This window comes from Penicillium cataractarum (assembly GCF_028827025.1).
Source record: "Penicillium cataractarum strain IBT 29864 chromosome Unknown utg000009l, whole genome shotgun sequence".
Lineage (NCBI taxonomy): Eukaryota > Fungi > Ascomycota > Eurotiomycetes > Eurotiales > Aspergillaceae > Penicillium > Penicillium cataractarum.
In genome coordinates, this window is record NW_026622745.1 from 1,557,819 (window position 1) to 1,574,486 (window position 16,668).

Consider the following 16,668-nt stretch of genomic DNA (forward strand, 5'->3'; position numbering starts at 1 on the left):
GAGCTGACATCGCACCCTATGACGTCGTCATAATTGGATGGCAGCTCTCGGTATGTTCTCTTCCTCTTCCTCCTTCGAGCTAGTGCTCATGCTCTAAACAGAAGATCTTCCGTGGATGTCCATGGCACCCGCATCGCAGCCGCAGGATGGCCTGGCCGACTCCTCCCAACCCCCGACGATCGCAGCCTTCTCTCCTTCCACGATCGCAGGCTCGGCCTTGTCCTCGCGGCAGCGTTCCAGTGTGATCGTGCATCGCAAATCCCCCCTGCTGGTGGCAACGCCGCCGGCCATCACCAGGGCCCTCGCATACTCCCACCCATTCCTCCTCCCTCTGAATAAGTTGGTCGGTCTTCTCACATGGACAACGGGGGATCCCTGGCAGAGCTTCTTGCTCGTGGCCACCTTTTGGACGGTGGTCTTGTATAGCGAGGCGATTATTCTCTGGGCTGGTCCGGTACTCGTCGTGGTTGGCTTGATCCTCGGCATGTATGGCCGTCGCTATTCGCCTCTGTCGTCTACGACGTCAACGGGCGAAAAGCATCGGCGCAAAGACTCGGCAGACGTTACTCGTCACCAGAAGAGTTTGGACGATATCGTGGAGACGTTGCGCACTTTTACAACCCGGTGCCATATCCTGCTTGAACCTTTGCTCGATTTGACCGATTTCCTATCTACTCAGCAAACACCTACCTCGGCGACTACCCGCCCAGCCCTAACAGCCCTCTTCATTCGCATTCTTTTGGTTACCCCCGTTTGGATTATCTTGACCCTCCCTCCCTTCTACATAATCACCACCCGGCGCGTTGTCATGTTCGTCGGAACTATTATCCTCACCTACCACTCGAGGCCAGCCCGCGTTTCGCGCGTCATTCTATGGCGTTCGCGAGCTGTGCGCCGCCTCGTTTCGATGATTACAGGCTTGTCAGTCGCAGACGCCCCTAATACTAGTCAGAAATCCGCGGTTCAAGGCATGGGGTTGAATATCTCAACACGGCGACGGGGAAATGCAAACGGCGTGAGATTCACATTCGTCGTGTACGAGAATCAGCGCCGGTGGCTCGGTATTGGCTGGACCTACTCGCTGTTCCCAGCCGAGCGTGACCCCTGGACAGATGAGCATCTCAACTCCGTTCCACCCAAGGACAAATTTGAGCTACCGGATGTGCAAACTGGAGATGCCAAATGGCGCTGGGTTGAAGGCAGCGAGTGGCGCATTGAAGGGGGTGATAACCCGGGCAGTGGGAAATCGGATCCCAAGGCCTCGAGCGAGGGATGGATCTACTATGACAACAAGGCATGTCACACTCCAGGATTCCCACTACACTACCTTTACTAACTGATTGCAGTGGAACGATGGCCGCCGTGGACAAGACGGATGGGACCGGTACACACGCCGGCGTAAGTGGTATCGTGATGCCGAGCTGGTAGACCAGCAGCAGGATGGCCCCTCAGAAGCCGTCTCCAGCCTCACCCAAGCCCTAGAACGAGAAAAAGAGCAAGAAAAGGACAAAAAAGAATCCGACCCGGAGACAAACAGTCTCTCCCCTCACACACCCCTGAAAGCTCGCCGTCGACGCTGGTTCAGCAGCAAAGACGGTAGCAAAGAGGGGAGCAAAGAGGGGAGCAAAGAGGGGAGCAAAGAGGGGAGCAAAGAGGGGAGCAAAGACCGCACCAGCAGCGTTAGCTCCTCCATCGACGCAGGCCGCACGACCGGCGCTAGTTTTACAGAAGCCACTGGCGCTGCAACTGGAAGTGGTCGAGGCACGCCCGCACGGCCGATCAGTATCCAACATTCTCGCAAGCCGTCACAGTACAGTGTTCGGGAAGGAAGTATGGCGACGAGTGATAGTGCTAGTACACGCGAGAAGGATATAGCCAATTCGCACGATCGGCACGATAAATGGAGTACTCGGGCTGCCGGGGGAACGGAACGCGCAGAGAGGGAAATGGGACTAAGTGATGAAGTGCAAATGGCTTTAAGTTGACAATGACTGTTATGGCGAATTTTTGCTGTTTACGCACATACCCCTCCCTCGTCTATTTTTCAAGTGTATTCTTTGAAATTCCTTGCTTGGATTATATTTCGGGAATTAAGTTCCTTTTGTCTTCGTTGAGCGGGGAATACTCGATGTTTTCAAATACCCCAGGGATTGCAGATAGCTTGTTCGGACGTCTCTGATTGCTTTTTAATCTGGTATAATACAACAAATTTACAAGTATAGTTCATCAATGTCATGAAATAGGGAGGGGTATAGGAGTGCTATGCAAGAGTCAACTCCCATTTAAGCTCCTCAAGAACGTCCATCCAATGGGGTTTCAAAGACGGATCCTGAGAAGTAGCATCTCGTCTCGCCCATAGGATACGAAGGACATCCTTAGCACGCAAGGTATTCCCAATGCCAAAGTTTTCTTGTAATTTGCCGAGAGACTCGAGCACAAGGTCCCTATGCTCGAAAATCTCACTTTCGGCGCCAGAAATGAACAAAGGGAAGGTGAGTGCCGAATACTCGCAGTTATCGTCTAACGGGAAAGATTGGATGCGAGCGAGGAGACGGTCAATGGCGATTTGTTTGGGTGTGGAGATTAGAGATAGCCAATCGACGACGGAATTTGGCGTTTGGGGGGAGGCGTGGGAAGTAGGAGATGTATCCCTGTACATGTGTTCGAGGATAGAGTGTAGGTAGATGAAGCCGGCATCGCGGAAACACTCAGCGACGAGCTTGAGGCGGACGAGAGTGGATTGTGTTAGGTCTTGCGGGATATTTAGGCGGGTTGATGAGGGTGTCCAAGTGAGGAGGGAATCATTTCTGTGGTAAATCAGTATACGCTAGCACATATGAGCCTAAAGAATGAGGAAATCATACATAGATGCAATTGCTAGGCGCAGTGAAATTTCGTCACCTTGAAGTGATGGTAGCTCTGCGACACAGGCACATATTTTGAGGATATTTTCAGTGAATCCAAGGTATATACTAAGCCGGGGAGTCTCCATGTCGGTATCAGCGAGGATGAGATTTCCGAGGACCTTTTTTCGGTTGCTGATCTGTCCCATACTATAGGCATATACATATCTGCGAAGACCAGTCAGTATAGACTCAAGACCAGGCATAGAGGAAACATACAATCCACGTAGAAAGTGTGCTGCCTCTGGATCCATCGAACCTAGCCCACCACGAGATGCGATGAGCCGATGCAGCGCGGTAAGATGGACAACCCACTGCTTCACACTGCCGCGAACAACTTCATATTTACACATCATGCCCACAGCTAGCATAGCATCATCTGGCACGCCATCCGTTACAGACTGTGCCATAACTGAGCGCAGGCCTCTCAGCGTTCGTCCATAAAAGTCGATCGCCGCAGTTTTCGCATCGAGACTATCTGTCCGATTTGATAGATGCATTGCCGATATTGCACACACAGCCTTCATCAATAGAGGAGAAGACATGGCCCGGGGAATGAGGAATGATCGGAGTGGATTGTGCTCGCTTTCGAGGTTCGCGAGACGCTGAGAGGCCATGGCTTCATGGTATTGCAGATAATGGGCCTCATGACCGGATAGGTGGCTTAAGAAGCCCTGTGGTTTCGGGATCACAGAAAGACAGTCCTGTTCGCCTGAATCTTGCTCTTGGCTAGATTCCTCCACATCGAGATCTATGACTCGATATTGTGGAGACGATGGAACAGACCAGCCTGGCGTAATCGGCTGGGGTGATAGCTGTAAATCCTGCCATGGATCGCTTGAAGACTGCGACGGCGACGGCGATAGTGGTTGCGACGGCGATGAAGAATTAAGTCGCCGTCTCTTCGGTCCCTTGGTGGACTTGAAGACTGGCGCCGAGGGTCCCAATGGTGTCACCCAGAGGTCGTCATATCCCTCACAGACTCGGCCAAGCTTCAGACAATTATTACAGCTGGGCACTGTCAGTTTTTATCCTTCTCGGACGGGCTTATCGGAGGGGTCAACCTACCTCGGGGTTGCTCTATCACAACCGCCCTTACGCCGAGATTTACAGGTGATACATCCACCACGAGTCCATGGTGTACCTGATCGACGACTCCGGCCCTTTTTCTGGGTAGGGATTGTGCTGGAGGCCATGATGTGTGCGACATTCGTGATGGCTTCCCCGCGATTGATAGCAAATCGGGGGGTGACTAATCCCAATTGGGAAAAACTTGCGCGTTTAGTCACGTGACTGGACCCTGTATTCCTCCTACTCCTTCAGGCAGGTACTCGCAAGGCCATTTTGTATACATCAATGGGAGATCAATCATTGAATCAACGCTTGGTATTATTGATTTTTTTGGACTCTCATTCTGATTCTCAAGACCAAAATATCTCGCTCTCTTGGTGGATTTCGACTTTCAGCCTCTGTGGGGTAACCTTTTCAGGGTTACACAAGCAACACATGGATAGACGTGGAGGTATTCATAAATGCTTATCGCTTGCCATGGATTCGTATCCCTCCCCTCGACATAAATAGTTATAACTGCGACCTTATAGGGCTTACGCTGACCTCATTTCATAGTGCGTATGTCGGCCACGGTTCTTGGGAATCTGTATCGCTCCAACGCGACAGATACTAACCTCATCCGGCGCCACCTTGCCGAATGAGGAATTTCCTACGGCGAAGTCAGCATGAACTAAGCGACCACGGCTCAGTCGTACGGTAAAAATGGGTACCCCTGACCAGTGAACCCTTTCTCTCAGCCACAGGGTCCGGTACCAAGAGGGTCCACGACTGATTGATTGGGGGCCGAACGCCTCCCCCAACGGCACGATCATTGGGCTGCATGAATACCGACCAGTAGCTTGACTGGAATAGCGTTAAGCTCAGCCCCAGCTTTCAGCCTGATTACGCCCTTCTAGTCCCCCCCCCCAATTTTTCTTTTTCTGCATGTCCCCCCCCGTCGCAAGTTCGGCGTCGAATCTGTCGATACATTTGTCGTCCCTCAAGACTCCGTTGACGCCCCATCATGAAAGCAAATACATCGCATCCCGGTAATACTCAATCACAACTCAGAGTATCCCCCGATATCGCACCCTCTTCAGCAGATGGCGGGGCCAAGCCCCGCGAGAAGGCTCGACGCCGCAACAGAGTTATTCATTCATGCCTTGAATGTCGAAGGAGGAAGCTAAAATGTGATCGAGGGGTAACTATACCTTGTGGTAATTCCCTGTACATCAGTTATCTAACCAAGCAGATAGAATCCGTGCAGCAGCTGCCAAAACCTAGGTGAAGAATGCCTCTATGTCAGCGCCGCCAATACCGATGCCCAGTTTCGCCAGACGTTGGTGCAGATGAAAGAAGCAAAGGATGAGATCGATAGTACTTTTCGAGAAACTCTTGGCACGCGCAATCTTCAACCGGCGAAAAAAGGAGTGCGTCACAAGCGATCGAGACGGCTAGACCATGACGAGCAAAGTGAAGGTTCCGATAGCTCAGGGCATGACGATTTTCTGGAGCCTACCCCGCTAGCCGTTCACGATGCTGCATATGGAGACGAAGTAGACGATGATATTGAAGACTTGGGATTCAGGATTGGGCGCATGCGTCTTGGAGAGAGGATAGGAGGGCATTATCGACCAAGAATTGCAGATGAGGTATCGTGGGATCAGTTTTGAAAAGGCTATTGATAATCGCTAATCTTATCCTCTTAGATCATGTCATCCCTGCAGCATATCTCGAAGCGAAGCTCTCCTTCAGTTCCCGCAATTGTTCCTTCCATCCCAGCCAGCGAGCACTTGAAGCCCGGACCAAACTTCACGGCCCCCTCGCTCGGCTTTGTCTTTGACCAATCTCTCGCACAAGCCTCTTTTTTGAAATACATTCCTCCCCGCAACATCGCAGATAAACTACTCCAACGATACTGGGACGCGGTCCACCCCGTGGCGCGAGTTCTTCACAGGCCTTCATTTGCACAGCGATACGAGACTCTTTGGGAAGCTGCAGAGAATGATGATAGGGTCGCACCGTCGCTTTCAGCACTCGTTTGTGCTGTTCTATTCTCGGCGATAGTCACTATGTCCGAGGCAGAAGTCTTAGTAACTTGTCGAGTCCCCCGAGAGGACCTGAAGAACCAGGTGAAGCTGGGCGTAGAGACATCACTCGCAAAGGCCCAGTTACTCAAGTCCACCAAGGTTGAGACACTGCAAGCATTTGTAGCTTACCTGGTATGTAGATTAATGGTTTCTTTAGTGGTGTTATTTATACTGACAACAAACTCTGTATTCAGCTATCAATGTGTGTGGACGAGATCTCTCGTGCTCATACAGTGTTGACAGGCATGGCGATCCGAATCGCAGAGTGCATGGGACTTCACCGTGATCCCACTGAATATGGCTTTTCGCCGATTGAATGTCACACCCGTCGTCTCGTTTGGTATCAAATTTGCTACTTAGACCTCAAGACAAGTGAGGTTCAAGGGCCACGACCTTACATCTCCTACGACGGGTATACAACACAGCTCCCGATAGACGTTTCCTCGCCAAAGTCGCCCCAGTCTCCGAATTCCTCACCAACATGGAATGATCTGATATTTTCTTCAATACGCTTTGAATGCCAAGAAATGCAGCGAGAATGTCTGGTTTTGCGGAACCGTGTCGATCAGAAAAAGCTCAGCCTGACCAAAGCAGTCTCCAAAATTGAAGAGTTCCGCCTGTCCATGGATGCAAAGTATGGGCCGTACCTTAATACAGCAACGCCAGGTCCAATGCAAAGAATGGCTCATCTGGTGATGAAACTTTTCACCAGCCTGCTTTACATCATCATCCTACACAGACACCTCAACTCAGTGACTTATAGGATCCCGGATAGGCTGCGTCAAATTATCTTGACAAAAGGCACGGATGCGCTCGAAGCCGCGGTGGAACTTGAATCAGCAAAAGACCTCCAACCATGGGCCTGGTATTTTGGCGCATACCACCAGTACCACACTGCCTTCCTCTTGCTAGTTGAAGTGTTCACTTATCCAATGCGACGAGAGGCGAACCGTCTTTGGCGATGTTTTGATTTTATTTTCGCCGAGGCGTTGGCAAATGTCCCGCCATTGCCGACAAGCAGCCCAACACTTCAGGATATTATTGCGCATCGAGATATCAAGGCCCGATACCTCTTGACTATGGTCTGCGAGCGGATGTGGGAGTACCGGAAAGCCAAGGGATTGAAGGATCCGGTGCAATTCAAGGACTCAATGATCATCCTTACCCCTCAGAAAGATGGCGACAGCTCAGATCCCCACATGCCTCTCAACTTCGCTCACGGAGAACCAGAGCCACAACCCGAAAGTCACATTCAGAACCACCCAGCCAGGGCTGATCGTTCCACTCAGAATGTACAATCCGGGATGGCCCATCTGCCTCCAACCTTGACAGTAGAGGGTAACTTTGTTCCTACGGAATTCTCCTCAGTTATAGACAATACGGCTAGCGCTTGGGGCTCCTCTTCAGATAGTATCTCCCCATGGATCCAGTATGGCGAGTCAGACCTCGATGGTGATGGCCATGCTGGGTTACAGCAGACTCACCCCCAAAGTTATGCCGCAAGCGCTACGACCGAAAGCCTGTCAACCTCGCAGTACCTTGATGTAAATAGTAGTACTACGGAAATCGATCCGCAAATGCTCGAAATTGACTGGGTGAGTTATAACAGTTTCTTCCCCGAGGATCTACTGAACACAGTTACTGATACAATGCATAGAACCTGTGGGACACTATATTCCCCCCACAGACTAATGACGGTGATTTGGATGTTTCAGATGATTATATGTGGCAGTCATACGGCTATTACAACCATCCATTTTGATTTGACAATATATAGGTGTCAGCATAATATATATACATTAATGCGAAATTTTGATTCCATCTTCACCACTTTCGCGGGTGATCACGATGGAGTAAAAGAGTGTTCGCGCTCTATTGAGGCCGCGACTCGACTGACGTAGAGACATTGACTGTCCTTGTGATTCCAATACCGCCCATGGTAGCAGCATGCGAGAATCCTCGCTCCTCGGCATCGCCGTATATTGTGGTTTGCGTCGGGTTGCTCTGCGCATTGGAGACGAGCATATCCTCATCCGACTCAGCTTCTTGTACAGTAATCTGCTTTCTGCTCCGCTCTGTCTTTGTCTGATTTCTCATGGAGCTGAGCTTGTATTCCGATTCGTGGGTTTGCTTGTCGCTGGAATATTCGTTGAGGGCACGCTTAAGAAGGGCGGAGAGAGCGGGAAGACAGGTGCAAATCACTCCTATTGCGATTTCGGCGTTTCTATTCCATAAGAAAGCAGTTAGCGTACTGATATTTGCGTTTCGAGGACAATAGCGATGTTCGTATGAAAGCGTACCCAAGCATATTGATTCTCATGAATGCCAGTGTTGCATCTTTGGATTGACCAGTCAGCACAATGAGTATCAAACGGATGATACTGGCCGCGACAGCTAATCCACCCGCACCAAGGATAGCGATTACTCTCATTTTCTTCTTCTTTGACATTTGCAGAGTCATAGTCAATGGCAGAGGAAGAAATAGAATAATGAGGTCGCTGACACAGCTGACGACTGCATCGGCAAGGATAATGGAAGTTTCGTCCAGGCAAGTTCCGTCAACATTAACGTCCCAGAAAAGAGAGATCGGATTGCAAATTCGGATCTTCACGATTACGGCCGGGATGTAATAGCCTAGCATGAGCACCATGAAGCCATATATGAAGAGAACAGATTTGCGGAAGGGACTGAAAACTCGAGCCATGATCCACAGGAGTAGGACTTTGGTCAGATAGGCCGTTGGTCCGTACATGACCATTGTAACATAAACGGTCTGATCTGTTAGAATGAAGTTCATGCAGTGAGCGAGTAATGGATGCAAACCTTCTGGAATGAAATTCGATTGTTGGGCGCGACATCAGAATAATGTAAGCCTCCTCCATAATGTCCCACTGTGATCGAGTAGTTAGCCGGCACCCAGCATGACTCGTGGATGCTACTTACTGATGAGAGCAATGATAGAATAGCAGACCCCGAGAAACCATGCTGCTAAGCATACCCCTGTGAAAAAATTAGCCAAATTTTCGCTTCAGGCTCAACATAGTGTACTCACAATCCTCCTTTCCAAAACCACTAAGAATAAAACAACGTGTATAGACTCGGAGCCCAAAGAAAAGGGTCATTCCAATGATGCATAGTGACTGGCACACATAGTTCCATGTCTGCACACTGCGGTCAATTGACGCATCTCCAACATCACGTAGTTCTAGGCTCGAGGGCAGCTGCATGTTGGCATATCTTCATAGAGAAATTGGGACTCTCACACAAATGCCAGGCTTAGAGTCGGAGGAAAGAGAGTCAGGCCTTTTGAGGAATATTACCCAAATGAATTGCCCTCGAAAACCCTCATCGGTGACTAGTAGAAGGATTGTCACAGCTTTGACCTCAACAAATCCCTGCCTTGAGATCAGCCCTCTGACTACCAAGATTTGGTAAAGTTCGGTCGACGAGAAACTTCCGATCAGCTCTCCTGGAACGTGCAAAGGGCTAACGGGCAGCACCGGTGGCCAAGAATTACTAGGATGAATCCCGTGCAGGATTCTGAGAAAAATTTCTAGAGGAACGTACTTAATGTTGTTGCACGTTGCTCTCGCTACGTAATTCGCTCATCCAAAAACTCCGGAACTTGGTCATCCTGTTGTTCTCGCTCTGTGCATGCTTTTGACTTTCACTTGCCAGTATTTTAAACCTCTATTAAACGCTAATAGCCTGTACTTTTAGAAAAGGCACTACTTTATGGCCATTGAAATCAATCTCTGTCTTTTTCACGAGAGGCAAATCGCTAAGACGCGTACGAATTGCGTTCTTATAGGGAGTCCAAATTGAAACCAATATAGGGTCGGGTGACATCGTTAGTTAGCTAGTTTTCGGTCTTCACTAGTGCAAATGACAATACCGTTATTTCTTCAGTTGCTGATGGTCTCGATCCTGGTTCCAATAATCTTAATTAGAGTCCTCTGTGGGTTGGCCCCCAAATGGACGGACCAGGGTTCAATGGAGGACTCCACTTTGCGCGGGAAGAAGCGGGTTGCGGGTATCAACGCCCCCGTGGTGATTGTACCATTCGATGCGCTGAAAGCTTCTTTCCTTGCCCATAGTGGCACGGATGCATGGATAGTCAGAGTTAAAAATGTCAAGAGTATGCCCATAAGAAGTAATAGCATGGGAGGGAATGGGTGGGGGCAGATCGTTACGTAAATGAGGATAACTTTCGCGCCAAAGTCAAAATACGCGTCGAGAAGTCTGCGCTATGAAGATTTCTGAAGGGTCTTGAATGGAACTGATATGTTTATTATATATCAATGCAAAGTATCGTGGTAGCACACTGATGCAATGGGTAGTTAACCGTTGCAGCTGAAATGTTTTTCTTGCTTTTCCCCAGCTGCAACTCATGAACCCTGACATCGGAGTCCTTCCGAGTCTTGATCAAGGATGCAGACCCTGTGCATCCTTCGCTCCTCATCAAGTGGGGCCTGGATCGCCTTGAGATATTTTATTACGCCGCCACCCGGTGTCGATCGATTATGTATTCCTACAGTACGGAGTACATAGTCCCGATAGAATTTTGAAAAGCTTTGGCTATGTACCAGAACCATGGCTTTCGAAATATTGAAAGTTATAGATCGATAATCAAAGTTCAACAGACTAAATAATATGTCTCTAGAAGATCGCCAAAGAATTTGGAGGAGAGGAAACTCCACCAGGCATGTTCAACGGCACCGAAGTCACAAAGAAAGTCCATCGTCCAAGCTCCTGGCAAATTTGCGCCAATGCTTCTAGGTCGAATAGCTCTCCTGAAGGATTCCGTTAGCTGCCAGGCTTTCTGAAGGATTAAGGGCTTTATGCCCGCTTAACTAACCAATTGGGCATCCCCAGCCTGCCAGAACATACTCGTGCAAAAAGATATCAGGGGATTGAGGAGGGTAGACCTGTGGTGAATTAGTTTGGATACCCGGTGAGTCTAGAACAGACTTTCAGTCAAACCTTACCTCCCAGCTAATAGCATCACTTGCAATTGCCGCGAAGCCAGTATCCCAAAGCCATCGGAGAACATCCGTTGTGGCCTCGACTCCTGCGTGCTCGGGTTGGGGGTTATCGGAATATTCCCTTTTTTGAGCATCCGTCATAATGGTATCCCATTCCTTCGTCACCCCAATTCGGACGAAGAGGATATCACCCTTCTGGAAAGTGATGTTGCTCTCCTTAGCAATCTCGAGGATATCCTGGAGGCGGACCTGATGCGTCGAGAACGTGCTGTATGTGATCCCTTTCTTTTCAGCCCATGCCACATAGTCAATTAATACTCCACGGCCTGCGAACTATTGCTCAGTATTCGAACTCTATCTCGGTTATCAGCTGTGGATATTGAGAAAACCGTACCTGCAATTCCCTCTTTGGCCCAATGTTGAAGACCAATGCGATCGTTCCGACGGTCATTTATCTCCTGAACAGTTGTACCTCCATAGAAAACGCGGTCGGTTTGACCAGGCACAGTCTGGCTGAAATGCCTCAATCCATCCCACTGACTGCTTTGCTCTATACACAGCCGACCGGATTAAATTTTCAATTGCTGATGACAAAATAGGCGAGGGTAGCTATTAGATTCCGAACTTACGGGGATTAAAACTGTAAACATCGTCAAATGCCACTCCTCCCAACAGAGGCACGATCTGGTGGTTGCAGGGCTGGCGGTTGAGATTTGGATAGTCCAGCTTCGTCATCTCCCAGTTCATCGTCACGCGGCGACCGCATTTGATCTCACTAGCAGCTGCTTTTGCAACGACCTCCGGGGTGAGAATAGCTAGTTTCCCAAGACCTTCCTCACGGCTACCAGGCTTTCCCACCCAAACCTGTTTTGGGTTGGGTAGCTCATCGAATGCAGTGTCAAACAGAGATCGAGTCATGATTTTTAATCGATTCACCTGGCCCCCGAAGAAACCGCAATGGAAGAATATGTATAAGAAATTGATTGCAAAGCGCAACAACACAACAATCTCTCGATTGCTTGAGCTAAAGATTGTCAGTACTTTTGTACTCCAAACAATAAAAAACCTCGCACGAACGTGGGGGCTTCGGGCAGATAGTCCAACTCCGAGTGGCTATTGTATTGGCTGACAGTAACTGCAAGCGCGCAATGACTTGTGGAGTGTCTATTGGATTGGATTGTTACACAGCAAACATGACGAGCAGGAAATCCGTTCTAATAGCACGGGCCCTGGCACGATCCACGGTCAATTCAACCCACGAGTTCGTGCAAACCCTCCTAGATGCACAGATCGACATCAATAGAAGAGAAATGGTAGAGAAAGAGCGATGAGAAATCTCTCTTCTTGCCAAACTATGGAGCAAGTCGTACCACGTCGTACATGGATAGAACAGTCTTGGCTGCATACCTGGCCATGATCGGCAAAGGAGTTACTCTACTTTGCTTCTCCTCACCACCAAAGTTTGTCCATAACATTTAAGTGGAGCTGAGTACTCCACCTGCGTGTCAATGGGCTGAATCCTTTACATCCCCTGCTGTCTGAGCGCGGGAAGAGCTTATTGTTTTCCTTTCCACCTGTACTCACAGGCAGAGTCGGTCATATCTAGTGGGTGCTAGCAACTTTCCCTGGATCTTTCTAACTCACAGTGCGAAGAGGTCTTTACAGAGGGAAATCTGAACAGAATCAACATGACCAAGTTCGGGTCACAGACCAGTACCTACAATAGGCTGGTGACTGTCTTTGTGGCCATTGGTTCTATGGTGAGTCTACAAAATGTGCTTTCGCATTTGGAATCGAAAGACCTAACGTTCTTTTCATGAACAGACCTATGGCTACTGTGCTTCCATCATCGGTAGTACTATCGGCCAGCCAGGATGGTATTCTTACTTTAACTTGCCTGCAGAGGGTGAGCCTGGCTACGCTGCAATCACAACACCAGCCATATCGACGGCAAATGGTGTCTTCAGTGGTGGTGGCGCGGTCGGCACTCTCTTCATGATGTGGGCGTGCGATCAATTTGGTCGAAAAGTCTGCATTCAATTGGGCGCGTTTTTCGCAATGTTTGGTGGAGCGCTTCAAGCTGGTGCAAACTCGCTAGAGTATGTCTCCAGACTCATTAATATGTCCAAGTCCCGCATCTAACTGATTCTCATGTAGTATGTTCCAAGCCGGGCGATTCCTGTGCGGCCTCGGTATCGGCATTCTTGTCACTGTTTGTCCGATGTACCTTTCAGAGATGTCGAGTCCCTTGCGTCGAGGCTGGTTGGTTGGACACCATGCGATATTTTTGGTATTTGGATACATGCTTGCGGGGTGGGTGGGCTTTGCATGCTATTACGCTGAGAATATTCCTGCGTTTGGCTGGCGATTCCCTCTCGCTCTTCAATGCCTCCCACCACTGGTTTTGCTTGCTGGTTCTCCGTGGCTTCCTCGCTCACCTCGTTGGTTGATCTCAAAAGGAAAGCTCGACGAGGCCCAGCATGTCCTTCAGCGCCTGCGGGAGTCCCCCGATGACCCTGATAACCTTGCCGCCAAGGAAGAGTTTTTCCAGACCAAGGAGCAGATTAGACTGGAGGCTGAGAAGATGACCGAGTATGGCAGTCCATGGGTGGCTGTGATCAAGAAGAAGTCCTACCGCAAGCGCATGATTATTGGATTCCTTACACAGTGGGGAGCGGAATTTGGTGGCCCTCTTATCATCGTCAGTCAAGAATTCATTCACTTTCTGGGACACAGCTAACGGGACACCAGAATAACTACGCCGTGCTTCTGTACACCAACCTTGGTATGAAGGATGGTATGCCTTTGCTGCTGAGTGCTATCTGGCTGACAACGGCCGGTAAGTTGAAAGAATATTCTATTATGTTGTTTCTCAATAGCTAACTCCAAAATAGGTCTGATATATAATCCTCTGGGCGCTTGGCTCCACGACCGAGTTAATTCTCGCCGAGGCATGTACATTACTGGCTTTATCGGCATTATTGTTACCACCTCGTGCCTTGCGGCTATGACTGCTGAGTACGCTGGAACAACCAACAGGGTCGGAAATGGCTTTGGCATCCTATTCATCTATCTTTACTTGGCTTTCCAAGGGTTAGTCTGTGATCATATATTCTCGAAAATCTATACTGACTTCCGCGAAGTACGTTCTGTGACACGACAATGTACCTCTACGTTTCGGAGATCTTCCCAACCGAGATCCGCCCAATTGGCATGGGCTTCTCCTTGTTCGGCCAGTTTGCTGGTGAGTTCTCATCGTCCGTATTGCTGGATCAGAATTTACTCACCAAGGACAGCCACACTCATTCTGCTCGAGACCGCCCCCATGGGCTTCAACAATGCTGGTTGGAAATACTATCTTGTCATCATTTGTTGGTCGGTAGTCTTCATTCCGGGTAAGTTGAAAACACGTATCCCCTAGTGAGGACTAAACTGACCTTGAATTTAGTCATCTACTTCTTCTTCCCGGAGACTGCCCGTTTGACCCTGGAGGAAGTTGCCCAAAACTTCGGTGAAGAAGTTGCGGTTCATCTCACGGACGCCACTGATGAAGAAAAGGCTCAACTCGATGAGAAGCTCGCTCATTCAAGTGGTGCTATCTTTGAACCCTCGGAGACATCAGTACCTCCCGATGATGGGGAGGGCGCAGTCACTGCCCCGGTATCCAAAGCCTAGAGCCATTTTTAGGGGTGAAATGATTGCAACGAATGAAAAGTATTCAGCATGCTGCTTATGGCAATGTTGGACTTCTTGCTTTGCATGTTTGAGCACGACTATCATAATGACACTCAATCTGGGGGAAATTCCGTGAATAGGGAGTTCTGACACGAAAGCGACGTATAGGTAATCTATTTATTTGAATTTATAGACATTTTCCAGCAAACCCTCTTATCGGTTTACGCTGAATCTGCTGCACTTTGATCTGGTCAATCAGGTCACTTTGTAAACCAGTGATATTATCTTATTAATCACTTCACAATCACCCTAATCAATCAGTAGTTTACATTCTTTGAACGGATCGGTCCGCGTCAAACATGAAGTTGTTGGCCGTCAGCGCTTGCTAGCAGGTGAGAACCTTCTCCTTCCTTGATGAGGAATCATTGTATCAATTATCCACTTCACTTTTCATCCAATTATGCACTTTAAAACCAGGTCCTATACCAGAATGCTGCTCCTTGCCCCGACTGAAAAGAAAACAAAAAAAAGAACAGAAATAAGAAATTATCTATCAAATACACTCCCAATGAGGCCCCCAAATCCTCTCAGAATCCCCAGAGACGATGTTCATTCCATCCAATCCACATCAATATCCAGTTCCTCGGCGAACTTTCATCCACGCGAAGACTCCGCTGCCAATATAGATGGTGATAATCGTAGCCTGAGGAATCAGACCGAGAATAAGGTAAATCGCCCAACTGCCGCTCATGATGTTATACTTGGTAGTATGACCCGTATGACCCGTGGTGTCCAGATTGGCTGAATTCAACACAGAATACAGAATTCGAAGGAAGAGCAGAGGCAGGACAACAACCATACTGGTCAAAATGTAGTAGGACACAACCGCGAGTGATTTCCGGTGCTTCCACAATCTGACCACACCAAAGCAGATAGCGGCAAATGCGACCAGGAACAAGGCGCCTGAGGCCTTCATGAAAGTCGCGCCACGGTCATACTTGTCCGCGTTGATCATGCCCGTGGAGCTGTCTGGCATACGGTCGATTCCACCGATGATGCCGAGGACCAGGCCACAGATAATGACGGGATGCACAAGACGAAGAATCATGGATGTTCCACCTCCTTGCGTGAGCGGAGCAAGTGGAGAATAAGAGTGCTCATACTTGTCTTCGTCCGGCTTGGAGGATATGTTGACAAATGATAGTGTTGCGGACATAAGAGGACCAAGGGCGATTTGGTATAAGATCTGGGCCGCAATTTGAAGCCCGGAAGATGATGAAGAGTGTTCAGTTATGCTGATGAAAATGGCCGGGCCCGCGATTTTTGCTAGAAGCGATTAGTCTTTCGTAATATGTCCAGCGGATGAAAGGTACATACCGATCACAAAGGCATGGAGATAAAGCCATCCAAATTGTCCTTTGAAAATGTAATGAAATGTGCAGAAGGTTGTTGGAAGTACAAGGCCAACATAAATCGCTAGCTCAAGGCAAGCTAGAACTTCATGGGCAATCATGGCTGTCTTTTGAAATGGAATCCTTATTCTTGATCGTTTTCAAAATGACTGATATTTGATCCTGAAATTCGTGGAAACTACCCTAATATATCTACTTCTTCTCCTTATTGTTGATATCCAAGTCAAAAATCGGCAGGAAACCAAGCTTTTGGCCCCACGCCCATTTGCGGCTGCGCGTTCACACTACGGCCGTAAGGCCGTGCGGCACGCCAAGCATTAGCCTTCAAGGCTTGAGACGATCGCTCTATTTGTTGGGATGGTACGGCCATTGAACAATATTTTCGGTTTCAATAACGAGATTTTCTGTTTCCTTTTCGGGGAAATGGTCATTCGCTGTTCCTACGCCCGAACTGCACTATTCAGCTTGCGAGGTATATGTATGAGTGGCTTAGAATGGATGCCCCGCCATGCTTTTCGGCTCACTATTCAGGTACTCTTGCTGTCTCTCTCGA

The 16,668-nt window shown here is 48.9% G+C and overlaps 7 protein-coding genes across 7 annotated transcripts; 3 read left to right on the top strand and 4 right to left on the bottom strand.

The window, feature by feature from the left end:
- Window positions 1-37: 37 nt before the first annotated feature.
- On the top strand, window positions 38-1,985 carry N7496_011163 (PEX28-32 family peroxisomal membrane protein; the record flags this gene model as incomplete). The annotated part of the gene is made up of 3 exons (XM_056704076.1): window positions 38-50; window positions 102-1,294; window positions 1,347-1,985. 3 exons carry the CDS (start codon window positions 38-40, stop codon window positions 1,983-1,985), a joined length of 1,845 nt encoding a protein of 614 aa, XP_056550036.1.
- Window positions 1,986-2,260: 275 nt separating this feature from the next.
- Window positions 2,261-4,099, bottom strand: N7496_011164 (Zn(II)2Cys6 transcription factor; the record flags this gene model as incomplete). The annotated part of the gene is made up of 4 exons (XM_056704077.1): window positions 2,261-2,807; window positions 2,865-3,071; window positions 3,123-3,914; window positions 3,972-4,099. The coding sequence occupies 4 exons, from the start codon at window positions 4,097-4,099 to the stop codon at window positions 2,261-2,263; spliced, it is 1,674 nt and encodes a 557-aa protein (XP_056550037.1).
- Window positions 4,100-5,239: 1,140 nt separating this feature from the next.
- On the top strand, window positions 5,240-7,805 carry N7496_011165 (fungal specific transcription factor domain-containing protein; the record flags this gene model as incomplete). The annotated part of the gene is made up of 4 exons (XM_056704078.1): window positions 5,240-5,605; window positions 5,663-6,175; window positions 6,238-7,680; window positions 7,731-7,805. Coding segments are annotated over 4 exons (2,397 nt in total), but the record flags the coding sequence as incomplete, so codon positions are not given.
- Window positions 7,806-7,915: 110 nt separating this feature from the next.
- N7496_011166 (putative integral membrane protein) lies at window positions 7,916-9,270 on the bottom strand (the record flags this gene model as incomplete). Its single annotated transcript, XM_056704079.1, has 5 exons — window positions 7,916-8,267; window positions 8,344-8,816; window positions 8,867-8,934; window positions 8,987-9,043; window positions 9,096-9,270. 5 exons carry the CDS (start codon window positions 9,268-9,270, stop codon window positions 7,916-7,918), a joined length of 1,125 nt encoding a protein of 374 aa, XP_056550039.1.
- A 1,432-nt stretch (window positions 9,271-10,702) lies between these two features.
- Window positions 10,703-11,946, bottom strand: N7496_011167 (uncharacterized protein; the record flags this gene model as incomplete). Its single annotated transcript, XM_056704080.1, has 5 exons — window positions 10,703-10,836; window positions 10,902-10,971; window positions 11,032-11,354; window positions 11,423-11,578; window positions 11,658-11,946. The coding sequence occupies 5 exons, from the start codon at window positions 11,944-11,946 to the stop codon at window positions 10,703-10,705; spliced, it is 972 nt and encodes a 323-aa protein (XP_056550040.1).
- Window positions 11,947-12,716: 770 nt separating this feature from the next.
- On the top strand, window positions 12,717-14,703 carry N7496_011168 (putative MFS sugar transporter; the record flags this gene model as incomplete). Its single annotated transcript, XM_056704081.1, has 9 exons — window positions 12,717-12,788; window positions 12,853-12,880; window positions 12,932-13,127; window positions 13,186-13,729; window positions 13,780-13,867; window positions 13,923-14,121; window positions 14,172-14,272; window positions 14,325-14,423; window positions 14,477-14,703. 9 exons carry the CDS (start codon window positions 12,717-12,719, stop codon window positions 14,701-14,703), a joined length of 1,554 nt encoding a protein of 517 aa, XP_056550041.1.
- Window positions 14,704-15,331: 628 nt separating this feature from the next.
- On the bottom strand, window positions 15,332-16,216 carry N7496_011169 (uncharacterized protein; the record flags this gene model as incomplete). The annotated part of the gene is made up of 2 exons (XM_056704082.1): window positions 15,332-16,029; window positions 16,081-16,216. The coding sequence occupies 2 exons, from the start codon at window positions 16,214-16,216 to the stop codon at window positions 15,332-15,334; spliced, it is 834 nt and encodes a 277-aa protein (XP_056550042.1).
- Window positions 16,217-16,668: the final 452 nt, after the last annotated feature.